Below are 18,768 nucleotides of genomic sequence, written 5' to 3'. Positions count from 1 at the left end.
TATATGAATGATAGTGTTGATGTCAAATGGTTTAATTAATTAGAGGTGTATGATTTTATTTCCCGAAGCTGTAATTTCTTCCGTTAAAGGAATTAAAGTCAATCGTACAGAATTATGGTTAGAATAAATTGTTATATAATAAATTGATGATGTGGATCCAAGCTGTTCTTCATTCATTTGGCAGCTCGTGCAAAACAGAGTGTAGGGAAGGGATTCCCAATTAATTTTTTTAAATTTCCTGTGAAGTCCAGGATGGAGATTCTCCCTCTGGCTGCTCTACAGAGCACTTTGCTGGCTGTGCATGCTGAGCAGCAGACGGTGGGGTTTATAGACCTGCAAGCTGGACATCCCTTGGGAAGGAGGAGAGCAGCCCTTGCTGGTGACTCGCATCCAAAGCATCTCTGGTACCTCTCTCGCTTCCCCTCTGTTGTGGAGGCAGCAGCAGTTGTTTGAAAACTCGAGCCATCAGCTGTGGGAAATTGCCAGTGTCTCTGTGCAAACAGCAAAGTTACTGTTAAGGCACTGATCCTGTTGGTATTTTTGTGATCTAGCTTGGAAGGCAAGAAAATTTGAGGCTTAGTGGTGTTTGGGTCTATGATGAAATGAAAATCTGCCTTTTAAGGCTGAGTCTGGGAAAGGTAACGAGTCCAGGAGGGATGTGATGCATCTAGTAATCAAGAGAGAGAACCAGGAATTGATGAGCAATCAGAAATCTGTAGAAAGGGATTCAGGTAGTACATGGGCACTCTTGAAGATTGATGTGGTCAGTTCAGCAGAGACTAGAAATGAGGAAGAGAAATAGTCTTAAAAGGGTACTTGGATGATAAGCTAGAGAAGGGTGAGAGCAGAACTGAGCAGATTGTGGGGAGCTCAAATAGCAGAAAATGAAACTGGATTGTGATTGTTTAAATGGAAGAAGTAAGTTTGGAGAAGGGATTTCTGAAGAGTGATTATTTTAGAGGGAAAGAGGAATTTTTTATTGTCACAAAATAATATTTTTTAAGACTCCACTCTATTTACTTAAATAATTATTTTTTAAGTAATGTATTGCACAGAGTAACAAGAAAAATTATTAAAGTAGTTTAATTAAACAGGATAAAAACATACTTCTCAATAATTCTGAAAATAATTGCATGTTTTCTGCTGATTGAAGTTGAATTAATGTTTTAGAGGAATCTAAGGAAAAAAATCACCAATCATAACATTACTTTCCTGATCAGTTATTACAGTTATTTTTTAGGAGCTTTTTTATGGTATTTCAGAAAAGAGCTGCAAAAAGGTTAATTCAGATTACCTGAGAACTGTAAAAGAAATGATTGTCAAGTTTCTTTTCTAAAAACAGAGAGCACTGCAGACAGTGCAGTGTCCTTGCCAATTTAGTGTCCTGCTCAGGGCTAGTACAGTAGAGAATGACAGTTGGATTATTATGTGTTGGTTTGTTTTCTGAGGTTATATATTTTATATAAAGCTTAATTTATCTTTTAGTTACATATTATTCATGATCCATTTATTTTTTTCTGCTGTATTTTAGATATTTTGTTAATTTGATTAGACCAGATGGGCTGTTGGAAATGTGGCATATAAGTAGTTTTTGTGTTTGAAGGCATGGTGATACACATTTCCTGAGTTACATTTTATCTGCAGCTCCCATTTCCCTTGTTGAAGGTACAGCCATGTGGATTGTGTCTCTCAGTATAGATGAGTTTTAAAAGTATTGAATTACTAGAAGTTGCTGAAAATGTATTTGGAAAAGTTCTGCCACAATTTAAAATATTTCCATTATTTCCACATTTCCATGACTGTGTATTTTGAGAAAACTGCAAGTATTCTGGTGGGAGCTTGGAATGAGACAGATATCAAAGTTTAATAAAAATAGTTTTATGATTATAGAATCACAAAATTACAGTGGTTGTAGGGAACCTCTGGAGTTGTTCTAGTCTAGTTCCCCTCAGAGCTGGTTGCTCAAGGCTTTGTCCAGTTATGTTTTGAACATCTCCAAGAATGGGGGTGTGTCTTGCTTGGGGAACCTCTTGTAGTGCTTGGATACAAACAATAAATTATTTTTATTAATTTTGAGTGTCCTGTATTTCAGCCTGTGCCCATTGCCTGTTGTCACTGGGCACTGCTGAGAAGAGTCTTATTTTACCTTTGTATGGAGCTGTGTGGAAAAGGAAACTACCAGCAGTGTGCAGTTTGGTGTGTGTGCTAAATTAAATGGTTTAGATATATGTTAGCTCAGAAAGCATTAGCATCTCTTTAATCATTGGGATCCTCTATAATAAAACTGTATCCAACTGCTCCATTTTGCCAGTAGATGGGGCATGGAACATACTATTTTACTGTCTTGCACTTGTTTCTGTTAGTGTTACATATAAATAAACTCTGTGGGGAAGATTCAGCTTTGCATTCTTACCCTTTTTTTTCAGCATTTAATGATAATATATTGTAGTGATAGACTGCAGATTTTATGTTTTCTTCATAGAGAAGATGTTTTTTATGCCGTATGATAAATAGCATAGCTGTGAAAACGGCATTTGGAGCAAATAAAGAAAATTTAAATCCTTTGTGTTATGCAAACTATTAAAAATACAAGTTTTATATGAAGTTTTATGAAATATGAAGTAAACACACTGCTAACTTTTCCTAGTAATTTAAGTGATTAGTGGTCTCTCTAGAAAGAACTGTAGCGATACCAAGTAAGGATCTAAAAAACTATGTCAGAAAATGTTGTTTCTAAATAAATAAAATTTTCTTTGCCTTTTTGTGTTGGTTTTTTTGGTTTTTGGTTTGCTCTTTTTCACCCTCAAATGGTGATCTTTGCTGTCCTATGGAACACTTTGTTTCTGCTTTATCATGGAAAGGCTTTTGTTTTGTCTGGTACTGGAGTACTTTTTAAAAAAGATTCATAGAAAGAAAAGGACTTTCATTTACTGTCTTTCTCAGAAATTGTTTTATTCTCAGTCTTTGTCCGATTTTCATCTCTTTAGTGTCTCTTCTTTGACCTTGCTGTTACAGTGGTGTCAGTGATCGCTGTTACTTTAGGCTTCTGGGACTGCAGCAACGCCTTATCAAAGGACATGGCAGATCAGATGCCCATATGGTTTTGATAATTTGAACTATTTTCTCCTTTTGCTCTGGTTCTGAGTTCAGATTAAAAAATTGGATATTGGCAAATTAACAGGCCAAATTCAGATGCTAACATGTAGCTAGTAGCTGCTGTTTTGTCAGTTATCCTGTATTGGCTACCATTTAGTTTTCTCCCACTGCTTTCCACATTTGACTTGGATTAATTGTCACTTGAGATAGAGGCAAGTACTGTCACTTGATAAGCACCATTAAAAAAGATTTTCTGGAATGTGAGGATGTCTTTACTCAGAGCTGGGACAACTGTCTCTTTTTATCTCTGTCATTTTGTTCTGGGTAGCGTAGGAGTTGGCATTCTGGATGGGAGTGGTTTGATCTCTTGTGCATGACACTGCCTTCAGCCAGATGCTTTAAAAAAAAGTTGCTATCATTTGAGAAATATTTCTTTTTTCATGCCTGTTTTTGAAAGAAATACCAATGTAGCTGATGATTCCAGGTTGGTTAGCAGTTCTTTTAAACCCCATAGGCTTTTAAATTCTTCTAATTTAAAATGCAATGTAGTGAATTTGTGGGAGTTCTAATAAATCTTGACTGCCTGTTCTTTTTTGGGATCCCATCAAACTTTTGAACTCAGTGATATCTAGTGACAAAGAAATTTTCTTTCATCACTATTAAATACCTGCCTATTGAATTAATCAAGTGTCTTTTTTCTCTGACAGAGGGCTTAGTGGGTTCTACAATTTACCTGATCAGTGACATTTTTATATTCTCTTGTTCTTTCTTTATAACTCAGTAATGCAAGATGGCTCAGCCTCTCTTAAGGTTTCCTTGAAAGCATTATCATCACCTTTCTTACAAACATGGTAAAAAGATCTTCTGAAGTAGTTTGGCTGTTTTTTCTCCTCTTAAGTGGTATGCACAAGTGATGTAATAAAAACAGTTTTCTGACCACATAGATCCCTTCCTTCCTCCCTTTTGAAAACTGTGGCAATGATCGTTTTAAATTGTTTTAAGACTTAGTGTTTCTGTCCACTGAAGTGGGTTTTTTGGGGGTTATTAACTTCATTAATTAACTTCATATTTTGCCTCCTTGACAGAGAAACCACCCAGTAGACATGAATCTTTCTTGTGTTTGTTCATGGCTCTCTTGCAGCAGGAAGGTGTCATTCAGTAGTCCTTAAGAGCCAACTGAAGGTACCAAGGATGTGTATAGCTGCAATAGTTGCTATTGTACAGAGCTAATCAGTAGAGGGGAAGTAAGCAGATCTGTAGAGGTGGAAAGTGTAAAAATTATCTCCACAGATGACAATAATCTGATTGTCTCTTCTCTTCTGACTTCATTTGCCTCTTTAATTTTCCAGTGTGACTGTCTTGCCATGTATTTTTACTAACATAATTACTCTGGTTTCATGTCAATTAGATTTTTATCTTGGTTTCCCAAGAAAAATCATACCTGTGCTCTGTCCATCTCTGCTCCCCTAATAACTTCTGAATCATTTAGCAGAGTTCAGACAGATTTGACAGAAGTTGAGAGCTGAAAGATTAGATTCCTGCAGGTTTTGTGAAAATTGGTAGCTGGACAAATGCACGTGTCTACTGCAGGAAAAGGAGATAGATTGAAAATGGTAGCTGAGCAGGTAAAACATGGTATTGACCAGGCATGGTATGCACACCTCAGAGGGAGTGTGTCCTTTGCCCTGCTCAGCTGGGGTGGGGAGGAACAGGAGACACTGGGATAGTTCCATGAGAAAAATTGGGAAGAGCTTGGGAAGAGAGAGCATTATTTGGGATGATAGGGGAAAGCAGTTGACTGGGAAGGAAAATACTTGGAATGCTGCAGCCATGATTGCTTTTGTACCTATTTCAACTCCTCCTTATGGAACTTGACTCCTCCTTTTTGAGTAGAAATGCATGGATTCTTCAAGTATTTGTTTACAAAACATAAGCTGTTACATAAGGTGATAAAGATCATAAATATGTGAAGCTGTTGCATGCAGTTCTTTTCATGTGTTTGTCAGTTTTGTGCTCTGAGCACCCTCCATCGAGGTGAAGAAAACTACATCTTTTAGGGATTAGTTCCACAGCCACTTTAAGGTGGTCAAACTGCAGGTCACGACTAAAGAGGCTGTCTTGCCTTGTCACCAGTGGCATATTCCCACTGTGTTCCCTGTACAAGCACTGTCATTCATGAGTTGGAAAGCTCAACCAAAGATGTTGAAAACTAACCCAGAAAAAACCCCAACAACCTAACATTTCAGATGGATTTAGTCTCCTTATCTGTTTTACTGCAGGAACAGTAGTGCTGCACAAATGAGGCAGTGGAAATGCTATAGCTGGCTTTGGAGGGAGAAATGGCTTTGTTAGTGGAAGCTGGCACCTCACTTGCTTTTTAAGCCATTGTGGAACTGTGATCTGTTCTTTCTTGCTGCTTATCTCTGACTGCAGTTTGGGACTTAGTGAGTAGAAACTCCAGAGACTTTCAAGTGGACTATTTAGTGCCTCTTGGTAAGGAATGTGGAGCTACTGGAAGCAGCTAAATTACTGTGGCAGGTACATAGATATCCTGGATGCTGTTTAAGAGAGTGTAAGCTGCTGGTTGTAAGTGATTTCTCAAGGTTTTGAGTTACTTTACACACAAGACATCAGAAAGGTGTTGAGGGTTTTGATCATGGAAGAAAAACTTGAAACACTTTATTTAAAGTGAATTGCTTTAAGTGGTTCTTGATACTGCAGAGTAAAAATCTAGATCCATGGTGATCTTCCTTGCCATAAGAATCTTCTTTGGGTTTTAATCCCCAGGAATTTTTCATGAAATACAGTAACAACAGAGAATTTACTGTTTGATGGATGTCAGTTTTATCATTTGCTGTCAAAGGATTCACATGCTCTGATGGGTTTTAGGCAGTGTGGAAGCATGGAAGGGGTCTTTTCTGCAGCATAAAGTGAACTTGTTAGCCTTGAATACTGTGCTGCACTCATGGTACTGCAGTAGTCAAACTACAGAAATTTCAAGAAAAAGATCTCTGCTGCATCTTATTAGGGTTCTTCCACATTAAGGGAAGCAGACTTGCTTGTTAATAATTGACAGTCTTTGAATTATCTAATTATGTCTGCTTTCTTTTCCACTGTTAATTTTATTTCTCTGTAGTCTACAGTTCTGTCACTGTACTGCTGGATTTGGGGCACAGGAACAGTGCATACCTCAGCTCCAAAGCTTCTGTACCATTCACCCATTTTTTTGAGATCTCTTTTCCTGAGACTGTAGTAAACAGAAAGGTCACGGTTACCTCTAGGTCTTGCAGAAATGCTTTGGGAGAGTGGGAAGGAGTTGAATTTTTTGGTTGATATTGTTTAGGATGTTTCTAGGTTTTTTTACTATCACTGTTCTTTAATAGCTGAGAACAGTGCTCTGCTCTGGACAGGGTTGGTACTTATGTCACCAGATGATGTTGTTATTACTTAGTGTATCTGACTGGAGAATCTTCAAGCAGCACCTGTCAGTTGGTAAGAATTCAGAATTTCTGAAAGTCTGCTACAGGTTTCATTTTATTTAACATCACCTAGAGGACTAGTTCTTCTGAAGTAAGGACAGTACAAAATTTATTTTTAATGATGCCTTTGGTAAATGCCGTCTGCTTTGTTTATGGGTCTTTCAGATTACTCTGAAATTGTCTTAACACAGGAATGGAAGAATTGATGAACTTCAACTACTGCTTAACAAAATGTAAATTTTCATTCAGTGATTAATTGCATTGTATTACATAGCACTTCAGAAAAATGCTTTCTGATCAATAAAAAAAATGATTGTGCATCTTAGGAAAAAAAGAACAGGGGAAGTTTATTTTTGATACCAACTTCATGTGAATCTGAGTGAAGTGTTAGGTGTGACTTGTGGTCAGACAGGTATTTATTGTTATTAAAAATGCTTATTAGTAATTTACAAAAAAGCAAAACAGACAGAAGCTAGGACTGAAATTAAGATCTCTTTGGCAAATCTGCAGAGGTTATGTGAGTATCATAGAGTGAATAGTTGGCCAATTTAGAAGGCAAGTGAATGTATTCATGTGTGAATAATTACTATTATAATAGTTGGAGGTAGAGAAACTCAGTTTTATAAAGCAGGATTCTTCTGACAATAGTATTTCCACTGCTTCTGGCACAAATACTGCCAAAAGACTGGGTATCAGTGGGGAGATTTCTGATGAGTAGTTTTGAAAGGAGTAATTGAAAAGTGTTAAGGTATTAAGTTGCAATTGTATGTACTATGTTAATTTTTTAAACAAAGTTCACTCAAAATTTTTCTTCTGTACATAGCTGTCCCATTTTGTTATCTACAGGAAGCTGATAGTGTGGCATGAATCATACTGACTAAAAAATAAAAAGTTTGGCATTCTGCTCTTGATAGTTTACAATCTTCTAAAATACAAACATTACGAAAGTGAAGATGGGATTCCAGGTTTAGTTTATTTTTTAGCAGCAATCTGTTAACCCGTTAGTTCCTCCCCACTGGCCCTTTGCATCAGTTTTGCATTAGTTTGCTCCTTCATCCTTTTAAAGGAGCTGTCCTGTAGGATTCAGTTTCCTGCCCCATATGGCAGCTTCTCAGATCCATGATACTCTTGCAGTAGTGTCTTTTTATTTCCAGGAAATATAAAGGGGACCTACATAGGTTATGAAATCTGCTGTCAGTGTCTACAGTTTGTCACATGGTTTCTGGTCCATTAAGCACTTCTACTTGTACCACTCCCTTAACTGGGGGAATTAAGCAGGACAGAAAGACTGGTGGTGGGTTCTGTTTTTAAATGTTGTATTCCTTGCCCAGCTTTTCACTCATTTAGTAAACTTGCCTAACATTTCACTCTGTGTAAAAGAAAAATCTATGTAACAATGTTTTGGTTGCTAAGGACCTGGAACCAGAATTTCCTCTCTCATTCCAAAAGACATTTCTGTCTCACTTTTTGTTGTTGCTTTGTCCTAATTAAAAACAGCAGTAAAAAACAACACACATAATGCTTGTTCAAAAATACTGCATGGGACACTGAGTGAGCTGGACTTGCTGACTCTCACTTGGGAAAGACTTGAAATTTAATGAGATGGGTAATACAAGGGTTAATTTAATTTTGCTTTAAAGTGATTTCTCTCATACCTAAGAATTTTAGGAACGTACTTGTGTGTTTAGGCAAATTGTGTGTTCTCATCCCAGGTGGAACTCAGTTTGGACAGATACACCAGTAAATATTTGAAGTATAGTTCACTGATAAAAAAGATGTCAAATATACTTCACTACATCTGAATTACAGCAAAGTCTGCCTAAGCAGCCAAAAATCAGTGTATCCTTAAAAATGTCAACTTATTTATACATTCAGGATGTGCTAGATTTCCTTTAGAAGACTTCTATTCAACCATCTTTGGAGTTACACTGAGGCTCAATCCATTGCGTAATAGAGGATTATTTTTATTTTTGTAAGTTTACATTTCACTGTTTAGTTTCAGATTTGCTGCTTCAGTGATTAATGAAAATCTCTTGCACAATTTAGGGAAAAAAAATACATGAACTCCTGAAATGTTATGTGAGTAGGTTGTAGTTCATCATCAATAAAAGAGTGACATTGGCAGTAGAAGTCACTGTCAAATCTTGAATATAGCTGGAGAAAAAGGATTTTTTCCCCCCCTCAAATCTTGCAGTTCTCCATAAAGATTATTTGTAACAATAAATACACATTGCAAGTGAGACTGTTTTTATTGCAGTGTGATTGTATCTTTAGATAGCTTTACAGTTAAAAGGTTAAGATTTACTCCTAATGTAGTTGCTAAACTACCTGCTTACATACAGCACTCATGGGGGAAGTTCTGGGTACAACTGTGCTTCTGGGTGGCTGTGAATTAATTCTCAACACTTGTACCTGTATAATGCTTGTATCTTCAAAGCAAGATGTTTGTAGCTCAGTGTGTGGTTGGCAGACACAGGTGTAGAACTAAATACCCCATAAATCAAAACAACTTACAGATATGAAGAACATTATGGAGGTGCTCAGCATAAGAGTTCACTTTGAAATGGAAGGAAGTTTGTCAGTCTCTGATTACTGTTGGCTGTGATTTTCATTTATAGTAGTTGCCCACAACTTAAGCTATTTTGTGAAACTAGGACAGTCTTTATCATTGCTTGGATTTGAACATAGAAGCTTTCACTTTTTCCCAGTCTCTTCCTCAGTCTTCTCAACTGTGTCTAGTTAGTGCTTTTGAAAAGGATGTTGACAATAGCATTAGGTTTGAATGGTCTTCCTTCTGCATTTGCTCATTAAATTACAAATATGCCCCAAAGCCTTTAGATCGGTACCTTAGTTGTATCTCACTACAGATAGGTTAATAAAAGAAAATGACCTTTCTGAAAAATAGTTTATTATGTAATTTTTCAAAGGCACAGAAAATAAAACTAAGAAATAAGAGAAAGTAAAATTTCCTGGAGAAATAATGAAAAAAGGATCACATGCCTATGTTGCTTCAAGTTGAGTGGCACAGTATGGCCCTCACATTTGTCTCTGGTTGGAGTAATAGGTTGGATTAGAGGCTTCCTCATATCCCTTCCAACTGAATTATCCTATAAATCCATGGATTGCACTTTCATTAGTTCTATTGTATAATCATTTCAAATCACTGAGGAGCTAAAAAGGGAAAATGAGAATAACTGTCTTCAGAGTCTCCATTATCCATATGAGTTACCCAAATTACTACATCATTGCTTAGCTGTTTTAAGTGCAAATTTCTTGTTTCTATAGTTTAGGAATTGAGTGGATGACTGAGTGTCCACTCCTTATACTTCTAAAATTCCTTGTTACCTCTAATTTGTTCACATTCAAATCGACAGACATCTTATTTTTCCTTGAAGAGTGAAGATTGCTTCACTGAACCATATTGTTATATCCTGGTCTCTTTACTGAGGGGTGCCTGTGCATCTAAAAGTGTTTATGTTGTTTGTTTTCAGTTCGAATAAGGAGAAAATCCAGACGGCGCTCACAGTGGGGCAAAGGCATTATTAAGAAGAGGAAAGTCAATAATTTAAAGAAAGATGAAGATGATGCAAAGTTTGCTGATGATGAAAATCATGGTGAGGACAGTAAATTGCTGGAAAATGGAGAGCTAGAGATCAGCACTGACTGCATTGAGGAGAACGGAGAGGAAACAGGAGACCTCTCTATGACAAATGATGAATCCTCTTGTGATATTATGGATATAGATGCAGAGCAGAGGCTTAACAACGGGACATCAGGAAAGGAAAACAATTTTGCATCAACAGAAGAAGAGAGCTCAAATGAATCCCTGTTAATAACTGACAGTGTTATCCTGGGTGCTGAAAAAGAATTAAGGAAGGACTCTACATTGAAAGGGGACTGTGTGAATGGAGAGACATCTGTACACAGCTCCGAAGGTGTACCTGTTCCAGCCTGTCATAATGGTAAAGTAGAATCACTTGATGCTGCTTCACCCTGTGACAACAGTGATGGGTCTAGTAACAAGCAAAAATCTTTATCTGAAGATCAGCCAAAGGAGAAAATGGAAGCTTCCAGTGAAAGTCAAGGAACTGATCTGGTGAAAGCTGAGTTACCACATTGCAGCAATAACGAGAAAATGCTACAGAGCACAGACATTGAAACTAAAGATGCTGAAGCAGATAAAGAAGGTATAGCTTGTTTGTCATGTTTTTGTCTTTATCTCAGTGTCCAAGTTAATGTGTGTATTTTTCGCTGTAATATCTTATGTTACAATTATTATTATATAGTTATATTTTTTTAATTACTATTTATTTGAAACTCATAGTATGCTTACAGCATTTGATTACACATAGAAAAATTAGAAGTGCAATCTTGACTTGCTGCATTTTTATCTTAGGCAAGAAAGCTTATCTCCATACTAACACTACTCCATTCATATTTGTCAGCTTTGTTGGAAATACTGAGGTAACATTAAAACAATAATTAAATATTTAAAAATATTACAAATGGCAAGAAATACAGTACATATTTTGGTCTGTATATACTATCTGATTTATATTTTGATCTACATGATAGATATTGACTTGTTTTGTTAGAAAATTTGATAATATTATTGTTGACATTGGGTAAAAAAGCATAAAAATAAAGAACGTATTCCTTTAAAAATTGGCTCATAGCAAAAGTTGAAGTAGTTTAACTCATAGCAAAAACCAGATTATTGTTTATCTGTTGGAGAAGGTATCTGGTTTTGGAGTCACAGTGAACACAATAACAGTGCAGGAAAAAGATAAGAGGAGGAGGAAAATTCTGGTGGTGTATAAAAGAAGGGGCCATGTCCTTTGAAGACAAGAGAGATAGTTTCCTCAGGGAACAGAAATAGAAGCCTTATGCATGATTGCCTTTTTAATGAGCTTTCAGAATTATCTAAAAGAATGAAATCTTTACTTCAAAAGTTAGTGCTGAGATTTACAAAGTAAATGAGCTTTAATGAGAGATCTGAATTATGAGAAGATTACTGTGTACATGTTGGCTGTTTGTACATACATATTTTCTCTAAGGGTAAGGAGAATAATACAAGAAAGGTCTTAGGAATATCACAAGAAGAGTATGATGTGTTAAGAGCCTTTACATTTCTGAATTTGATCAGTGAATTTTGTATGCTTTAGGATGGTTATAATAGCAGGGGTCCTCAGAAGAAAAGGTATTTTAAATAGCTGAGGAGAAATATAGTGAATGAATGTAGAGAGAATATAAGGAAATAGGAAAATACTTCATTCTTTGCAACAGGATTGGTCAATAGCTTGAATACAGAGGTGGAAGAAAACAAACATGTAAGCATGAGGTTTGGAGTAGAGCAGATGTTGGAATATTGTGATGATGAAGACTTGGGATGCTTTAGAGAGAAAAATTAAGATTTGTTTCACTTGAGCAGAAAGAATTTCAGCATTTGCCTAATGTGTGAACTTGCTTTGAAGCCGTTTAATTTGTTGTTGTTGAATAGAAAGATACGATGAGAACTCTTAGTAGAATTCAGTTTTCATTCAAAGTTGTCACTTTGGAGTTGGGTTTTAAAGATTGCCAGTTTTATGTGTGTCTTCTGAACTGTGGGTTTCTGCACCTGTAAACATTCAGAGTTCAGCAAAGCTGATGAATAATGTGCACTGCTACAATCTTGCTTGATTCAAAACAACCCAACAAACTAAACAAGCAAAATCAAACTGAAGTGAAGAAATAGGCTGCATTTTGTGGGACTGACAGTGCTGATAATTGTTTTTCAAATTACAGGTTTGTTCAAAAGCAAGAAAACGCGAAAAGTCGCTGTGGAGCAGTCAAAGCCCACAAGTTTGGAGCAGGTTCCAGAGGAACCTTCAGATCCCTTACCCTCTGTGGTTGTTGACCATGACAGACTAAAGGTAACAGAACTGAAAAAATAAATTGAACTATTAACAGACAGAAAAAAAAGCTTCCTTTCTGTATTCTGAAGCAACATTTCCTTCAGTTTGGACTGCGAACAAGTATTCTGATGGTAGTAACTTTTAGAAATGATTTGTCAATCAGCATTTTTTGGGTGAAAAGTTAATAAAACTACTGAATCCTTACTGTCCCATCATTACTACCCTTATAATCCAGTAATGACACAGAAGTCCACTCTTTTTATTGCCATTTTTGCAGGTACTCGTGTGTTAATTGGCTGTGCCAGGTACCAAGAAACTGTTGGGTGCCTGGTAATTGGGAGTTAACATCATCTTTTCCTGTGTAGGTATACTTGGTGGAGAAAACATAGTGGATTGGAAAGCAAATAGGAATTTGTGTTGATGTTTTGGCATTATAGACTGCTAGTTAATTTTCTTTCAGTTTTTTTTTAAGCAAAGTTACAAGAAAGTTTGCTCTCTTGTGTTGTGAAAAGTAGTTTGACCCACTGTGACCTATGAAATGTAGATCCCATTTTCTGTGGAGTACAGATGATAAGCTCTTTGAAAACCTTAGAATTGTTATGACAGGAGAAAAAAAAATATTAAATGTCACTCTTTGCTACTAATGTAAAATACTTTCACCTTTGTTATTAGAAATTTTACATGTGTTGTGTCCTCCTTCTACCCCCTTCTCTTTTTTTGTTCCATTTATCAACATTTGTGGAAGTACCAATGTTTTCATGTGGTGGTACATTTTTTCTCTGCCAGTATAAGTTCCTAAAAATGTCTCTTTAGCCATCAAAGTAGTTTTTAGGGTTTGCTTTGTTATGATGACTGACCAAGATGAAATAGGATGAAGTAGCATTCCAAAAGAACAAACATTGCCCCGGCTACACTGAGTAAAAGAATCTTAAGAGGAAAAGTGTGGGTATAAGTGGAGAAGTGAAAAGAGACATCAAGTCCTTTTTGTATAAATATTGAAGCAGTGGCCCTGCTGATACCCAGGTGTGGTTCATTTCATTGATATGTATCCCTTCAAAGGAGGGAAAGACACTGATTTGTCCTTAAAAAAAAATTAAAAATTATTCTAGGAACACTGAACTTCACCTTTTGTTGTTTCAACAGAAACTGCTTGATTTGGTGGTTAAGAAAAGTGACAACCTGACTGTTGACCAACTGGAGAGATTGTATTCACTCCTCAGTCAATGCATCTACAGACATCGTAGAGACTATGACAAATCACAACTTATAGAGGTGATGTTGTACAGCTTCTTTTGTTCTTACCTGAATATTGTGAGATAGGCTTTTCAGAAACTGTTAATCTGTCAATTTAGTATTCTACTATCAGGCAAAACCTTTAATAGACTTTGAAGAAGGTATCTATAAAAAGAAAAAAGCTTGGTGTAGTAACTTAGAAACTGGCAGTTGTTCCTAAGAATGCTTTCTGCAGAAGAAATGCAGTGCAGCATGGTGGAAGCCAGGTGTCTGCCTTGCTGTCATCCTTTGTCACTGAAGTGTTTGCCCTCCAAGGCCTCCTGTACATCAACAGCAAATTGGTCATTTCACATTGGCACAGGCTGATGCCAGCTCTGTGTGTGCATTCCCCTCCATCACCACTATTCTAACTGCAGAGGGGTTTGGATCAGCTTGCTGATTCAACTGATAACCAGCCCTGCTGAGAAAAGGACAACAATTGCTACTTTCCAGTTGAATCACTGAGCACTAAATATTTTTCTCTATGAATAATTTACAACACAACCTGGAAAAGCCATAGTGGGGAGGTTCTGTAGAGTTCCTGCAGAATAATTTTCAAACCGTTTTCATGCTATTCTCTGCCATATTCACCTAAAAATGTGTTGAGAGTATGTTCAAGATGTTAGGTAGATTAAAAAGGCATTTGTCCAGCAGGAGTGTGTAGAGACCAGTCTTTGATTATCCAGACTGTGCAGACATGTGGTTACAGCTGGGTCACCAACAGCATAAGTGTGCAGTTAAGACTTGAACTCATGCAGTGTACAGCTGTAATGCTTTTCTAATATATATTGAGCACATTAATTACATAAGTAACTGTAAGAAGGCTTGATTTTTCTCATGGACTATCATAATAGAGTGGTTTTCTGCATTAATACTTCTTTAATGAGTTCCCTCTTTTATCATATTTTACTAGCAGATAGCTAATAAACAGAAATGTCTGTTTTCATATATTTATTTGTTCAGATTAAAAAAAGTATCACAGTAAGTACTACTACATAAAGTAACTCTATTTCTGTTTCTCTATATTTATGAATAGTTAATGGTCTGTGTCTTTTTCAGGAGATGGAAAGAACAGTTCATGTGTTTGAAACATTCCTGTGAACTCGTCAAGATGGGTGGGTTTATCCTCTCAAACTGCTCATGGGAGAGCAGTCCTCTGAGCCATTCAGTTTCCATTTGCACCAAGTATGTGCAGAGCCTTGGTCTTAAGTGCTCTCTCTCTTTGTTTCTGTTGAATTTGGTGCTATTGTCTCAGGTACCTGAAACCAACCAGCCTACAAGAACCAAACGGAACTTCACATAATTGTATCTGATATAAATAAAGAATACAATGCCACAGCTTGGAGATTTTTGGTGCTACAGAAACTGTTCTCATTCCTGCTCTTGTTCACTCTACATGCATTATCTTTGGGGAAACTTCAGGCAAAGTGAAGACCAACACATACAAGAGGACTGGAAAGAGCAGATCTAAGTTGAATATTTTTAAACAGGCAACCTTTTTTTTTTATTTTTTGTTCAAATTTTTCTCTTCTCTGGGGTTATGGACAAAAAAAAATCTGTCCTAAAGAAGGCAGTGATGCATTGTGGTAGGAATCTTGAGTAACTGGATGTACAGAAATTTGAAGATGAGGCTCTCTAGAACTGCCTTTAATGTGCCTTTTAGTCAATTGAGAAAGATAAGGCTAAGCAATTTGTTTGGATTATAGCAAATGGCAATGTTAGAAAGCTGTCTGCAGAATGAAGATCTCCTAAAGGATGAATTATATTCTCTTCATTGGATGGCAACCAGTATTATGGTTTTATAATGCCTGTCTTACTCTACAGAACTAAACTAAGACACACTGAAAAAGCCACATACTTTACCAAAATGGTGAAATTCCTTTTTCATTGGTATATATTTTGTTTTAGAAACAAGTTACACAGTGAAACTCTTCTGTGTTGCTAAAAATGAAGCATTTTCCCACCATGTCCTTGTTTTCCAGTGAGAGTTCTCTAAGGAAGGCAAGGTTGATGCTGGCAGGTTTCGTTGGGAAGGTCTGTGTTTGTAATATAGCTCGGACTGTGCAGTGCAGGCAAGAAGACATTGTAGTTGGTCAAAGTCCTGGAGCCCAGCCTCAGTTGAAAATAAAGCTTCTCTTAGGTTTCACAAGTTGTTCTGTGCAAAGAATTGTTACTGTGGGGAGGATTGGAGGAAAGCCTTTTGAATCCATCTTTTCTAAGAGTTCTCTTGGACTGAATTGTGTAGTTCAACACCTTTCCTTTCTGGCAACTGGAGAGAATAGTCTAGGCAATTTTTATGTTTTATCACAAGCTCGGTATTAGAACATTACCTGGGCTGGTTTATTTCACACCCATGTGGAAAGTGTTCTAGAGCAGTTGGCTGGTGTTCCCATCCTGAACCATTCATTGTGACTGTCCCTATGTAGCTGCAGAAGTGTCTGTCCAGAAATATGCAACGCAGTGTGATTAGTTTTAAATAGTGAAAACAGACTACTGCAGAGATACTGAGCTACCTCAGCTTTTTGTATTTTAGTTACCAACAGTGTTTATGGAGGACTGCAATCACGCTGCTCCCATGTACAAACCCAGGCTTAGGGACTTGTCTCCACCTCTACGGCTCATCCCAGGGTAGTGCTGCAGAGAGAGAAAATATGGGCCTTGGGCTACTGCAGTAATCCAAAGTGCTTTTTGTCCATTATGGTTAAACATCAGTCTATCTTAGATCTTTTTCTCCCCTGGTTGCCACTGTTTTTCTTCATAGGTAATGGCAGCAAAAGGTTTTAAGCATTCATGTACATCTAGTTACACCTAAATGCAACCCATGCAGAAACACTGTATTTTTTAGGTGGGAAAGTGCGATTAAAGACAACAAAAACAAGCAGAAAACACATTTTAAATGAGATTCTTTGATCTCAGATTTGATTATGGGATTTTTTTCCATGTTTCATTTAGTATTTATTAGCATCATACCTGTTTGAGATATTTATGTGTCTGGTACATTAACAGCATTTTGTATTTTGATGGAAATTGTTACAAACTTTAAGATTTGATTAAATGAAATGTAGCAGATTTTTTGTAGCAAGTTTCTGATAAAAGGGTTTTTTGCAAGTCTCAGGTTCTTGCTGCAGAATTTTTTAAAAATATTTATTCCAGTTTCACTTACTCAAAGAAGTTTTTGTTCAAGTAACAGCAGCACTTGTGGAAGATAAAACTGCATTCATTTTTAAGATAATAAATTTATATAAACTAAAACAGTTGAGAATTTTAGTCACCAGTGAGTGTAAAAAGCAAGTTTAAGCTAATACCTAGCATTAAAAAAGGTTCTAAAAGGTCAGGTTTCTAAAGGAAAATTTTTACTGTCAGTTGTTGATTGGGAAGAATCATTAAGAGGCAACTTTACTAATTGAGGAGCTGCCATGTTGTTTTAGAGAAATGTAGCTAATATCAGATGTTCTAGTGGACAGCTTACCTAAAATGATATACTCGCCTTCTTAGCCCAAATAACCACACTTCAGTTTTTGTTTTCCTTTACAGATGTCTGGTGGTTATAGAGTTAAAACAGCTGTTAATCTATCCATGTGGTCTAAACTTGTTTACTCTTTGTATGTTTTTAATTTTTTTGCCACACAGCACTGGCAAGAATTTGTACAAATTGACCTCTCTTCCTTGTTTCTTGTTGTGAAAATTGCAAATAAACTCCTTGTGTGAGTCCTTGTGCTGGACTCTATGGAATGTGGCCAGCCAGGAGGAGGAGATTTCCCTGGGGGCCTGGGGGGGGGCTGCTTTGGAGTGATAGATTTGCTCTTGGGTGATGGCTCTGGAGTTAATTGTATTTGCAAGCTTGAATCTCACCTGTGATTTTTTGTTTTGTTTTGTTTTGTGTCCTCTGTATTGTTACTTGATTTCCTCATATGCCAATGTATTTATAGGATTACTGGGTTTTTGTAATATCTTGTCTTCCTGGTTTTTTTTGATTGTTTTTTTTTTGGATTAATTTGGTGAGTCAGCGCTGGTTTTACCTTCAGTCTCCTGAATGGCAGGTCCTGCAGCTGATAGTATTTTGTTTTGTTTTTTTTTTTGTAATCACAACATAAGCTTGAATTTGGGCTTGTACTTGCATCTTTTGTATCTTGTACATTGGGTTATTTAGACATTGGGGCGTCCTGTTTGGTTTCATTAACGTGTGTCTACTTTGTGGATTAAGTAGACTTCCTTCATCAGCTATGGTATATTTTGGATTCTATAGTTTTATTCACAATTGTGTTTAAATTGATGTTTTGCATTTTGACTTCATTTTACGTTAGTTTGAAGTAAGTTATTTAATTTTTTCGAACTTCTGGAAATTTTGAACATTTTACTGTAATTTGTAATATAACTGCTGTGAAATACTTGAATAAAGATGACAAGAAAACACAGCTTTAGCTCCTTCAAAAATGTATTTAAAAGAAATGCTGCCTCCTGGCTGATAACAGTCTTCTCTTTCCTAGACCTCCTTGGTTTTGCAGTTTAGATGTGACACTTTGGGATCTTGCTGTTAAGTAATTTTGAGCAGTTTGGTCCAACTTCTGCTTTCAGTGTTTGTCCATTAGAGAAAAGGCTTCTAATTAGAGGATTTTTATAAGGAAAGACCCTTCCCTTTCTATTTATTATATTTAGCAAAGTTGTTCTTACAACTTTGGGTTATTTTTTATTTTTTTAGATGAACTCTTGAGGTTTAGGACGTGAAGCAACCCTGGACATTTCCCTCTTTTCTTTTCTGTGTACCTTAAACTGTAGGGCTCCTGGGCAAAAGAGTAGTTGAGGAAGGGAGTAGTAGTAACTTAACTTCATGTCTGACTCCAATTCCACTTTTACATGCAGCTTTGAAAGCACAATTAAATATGAAGTTTAATACCTGTTGTATAATAATGAAGTTGATTGGTGAGAGCCCAGGTGTGCTTTGACCTGAATGGCCTTGCAGGTACCAGCACCACACCTGGGTTTGCAGTCTGAATAAAGGGAGTGGAGTGTGAGGTCTTGTGTCTCTC

At 36.7% G+C, this 18,768-nt stretch overlaps 1 protein-coding gene across 3 annotated transcripts in view; it reads left to right on the top strand.

Annotated features, from left to right (window-relative positions):
- ATAD2B (ATPase family AAA domain containing 2B) overlaps window positions 1–18,156 on the top strand; it is a 65,616-nt gene extending 47,460 nt beyond the window's left edge. For all 3 annotated transcript variants that reach the window (XM_015622346.2, XM_015622345.2, XM_033513080.1), the window contains 4 exons: window positions 10,067–10,762; window positions 12,360–12,487; window positions 13,613–13,741; window positions 14,801–18,156. In XM_015622346.2, coding sequence (XP_015477832.2) covers window positions 10,067–10,762; window positions 12,360–12,487; window positions 13,613–13,741; window positions 14,801–14,842 — 995 coding nt within the window. In that variant the 3' untranslated portion in view covers window positions 14,843–18,156. The remainder of the gene's footprint in view (window positions 1–10,066; window positions 10,763–12,359; window positions 12,488–13,612; window positions 13,742–14,800) is intronic.
- The last annotated feature ends 612 nt before the right edge of the window (window positions 18,157–18,768 follow it).

Source organism: Parus major, chromosome 3 (genome assembly GCF_001522545.3).
Source record: "Parus major isolate Abel chromosome 3, Parus_major1.1, whole genome shotgun sequence".
In the NCBI taxonomy this organism is placed as follows: domain Eukaryota; kingdom Metazoa; phylum Chordata; class Aves; order Passeriformes; family Paridae; genus Parus; species Parus major.
Note: the sequence above shows the minus strand (reverse complement) of the source record. Positions and strands in the feature narration are given on the sequence as shown.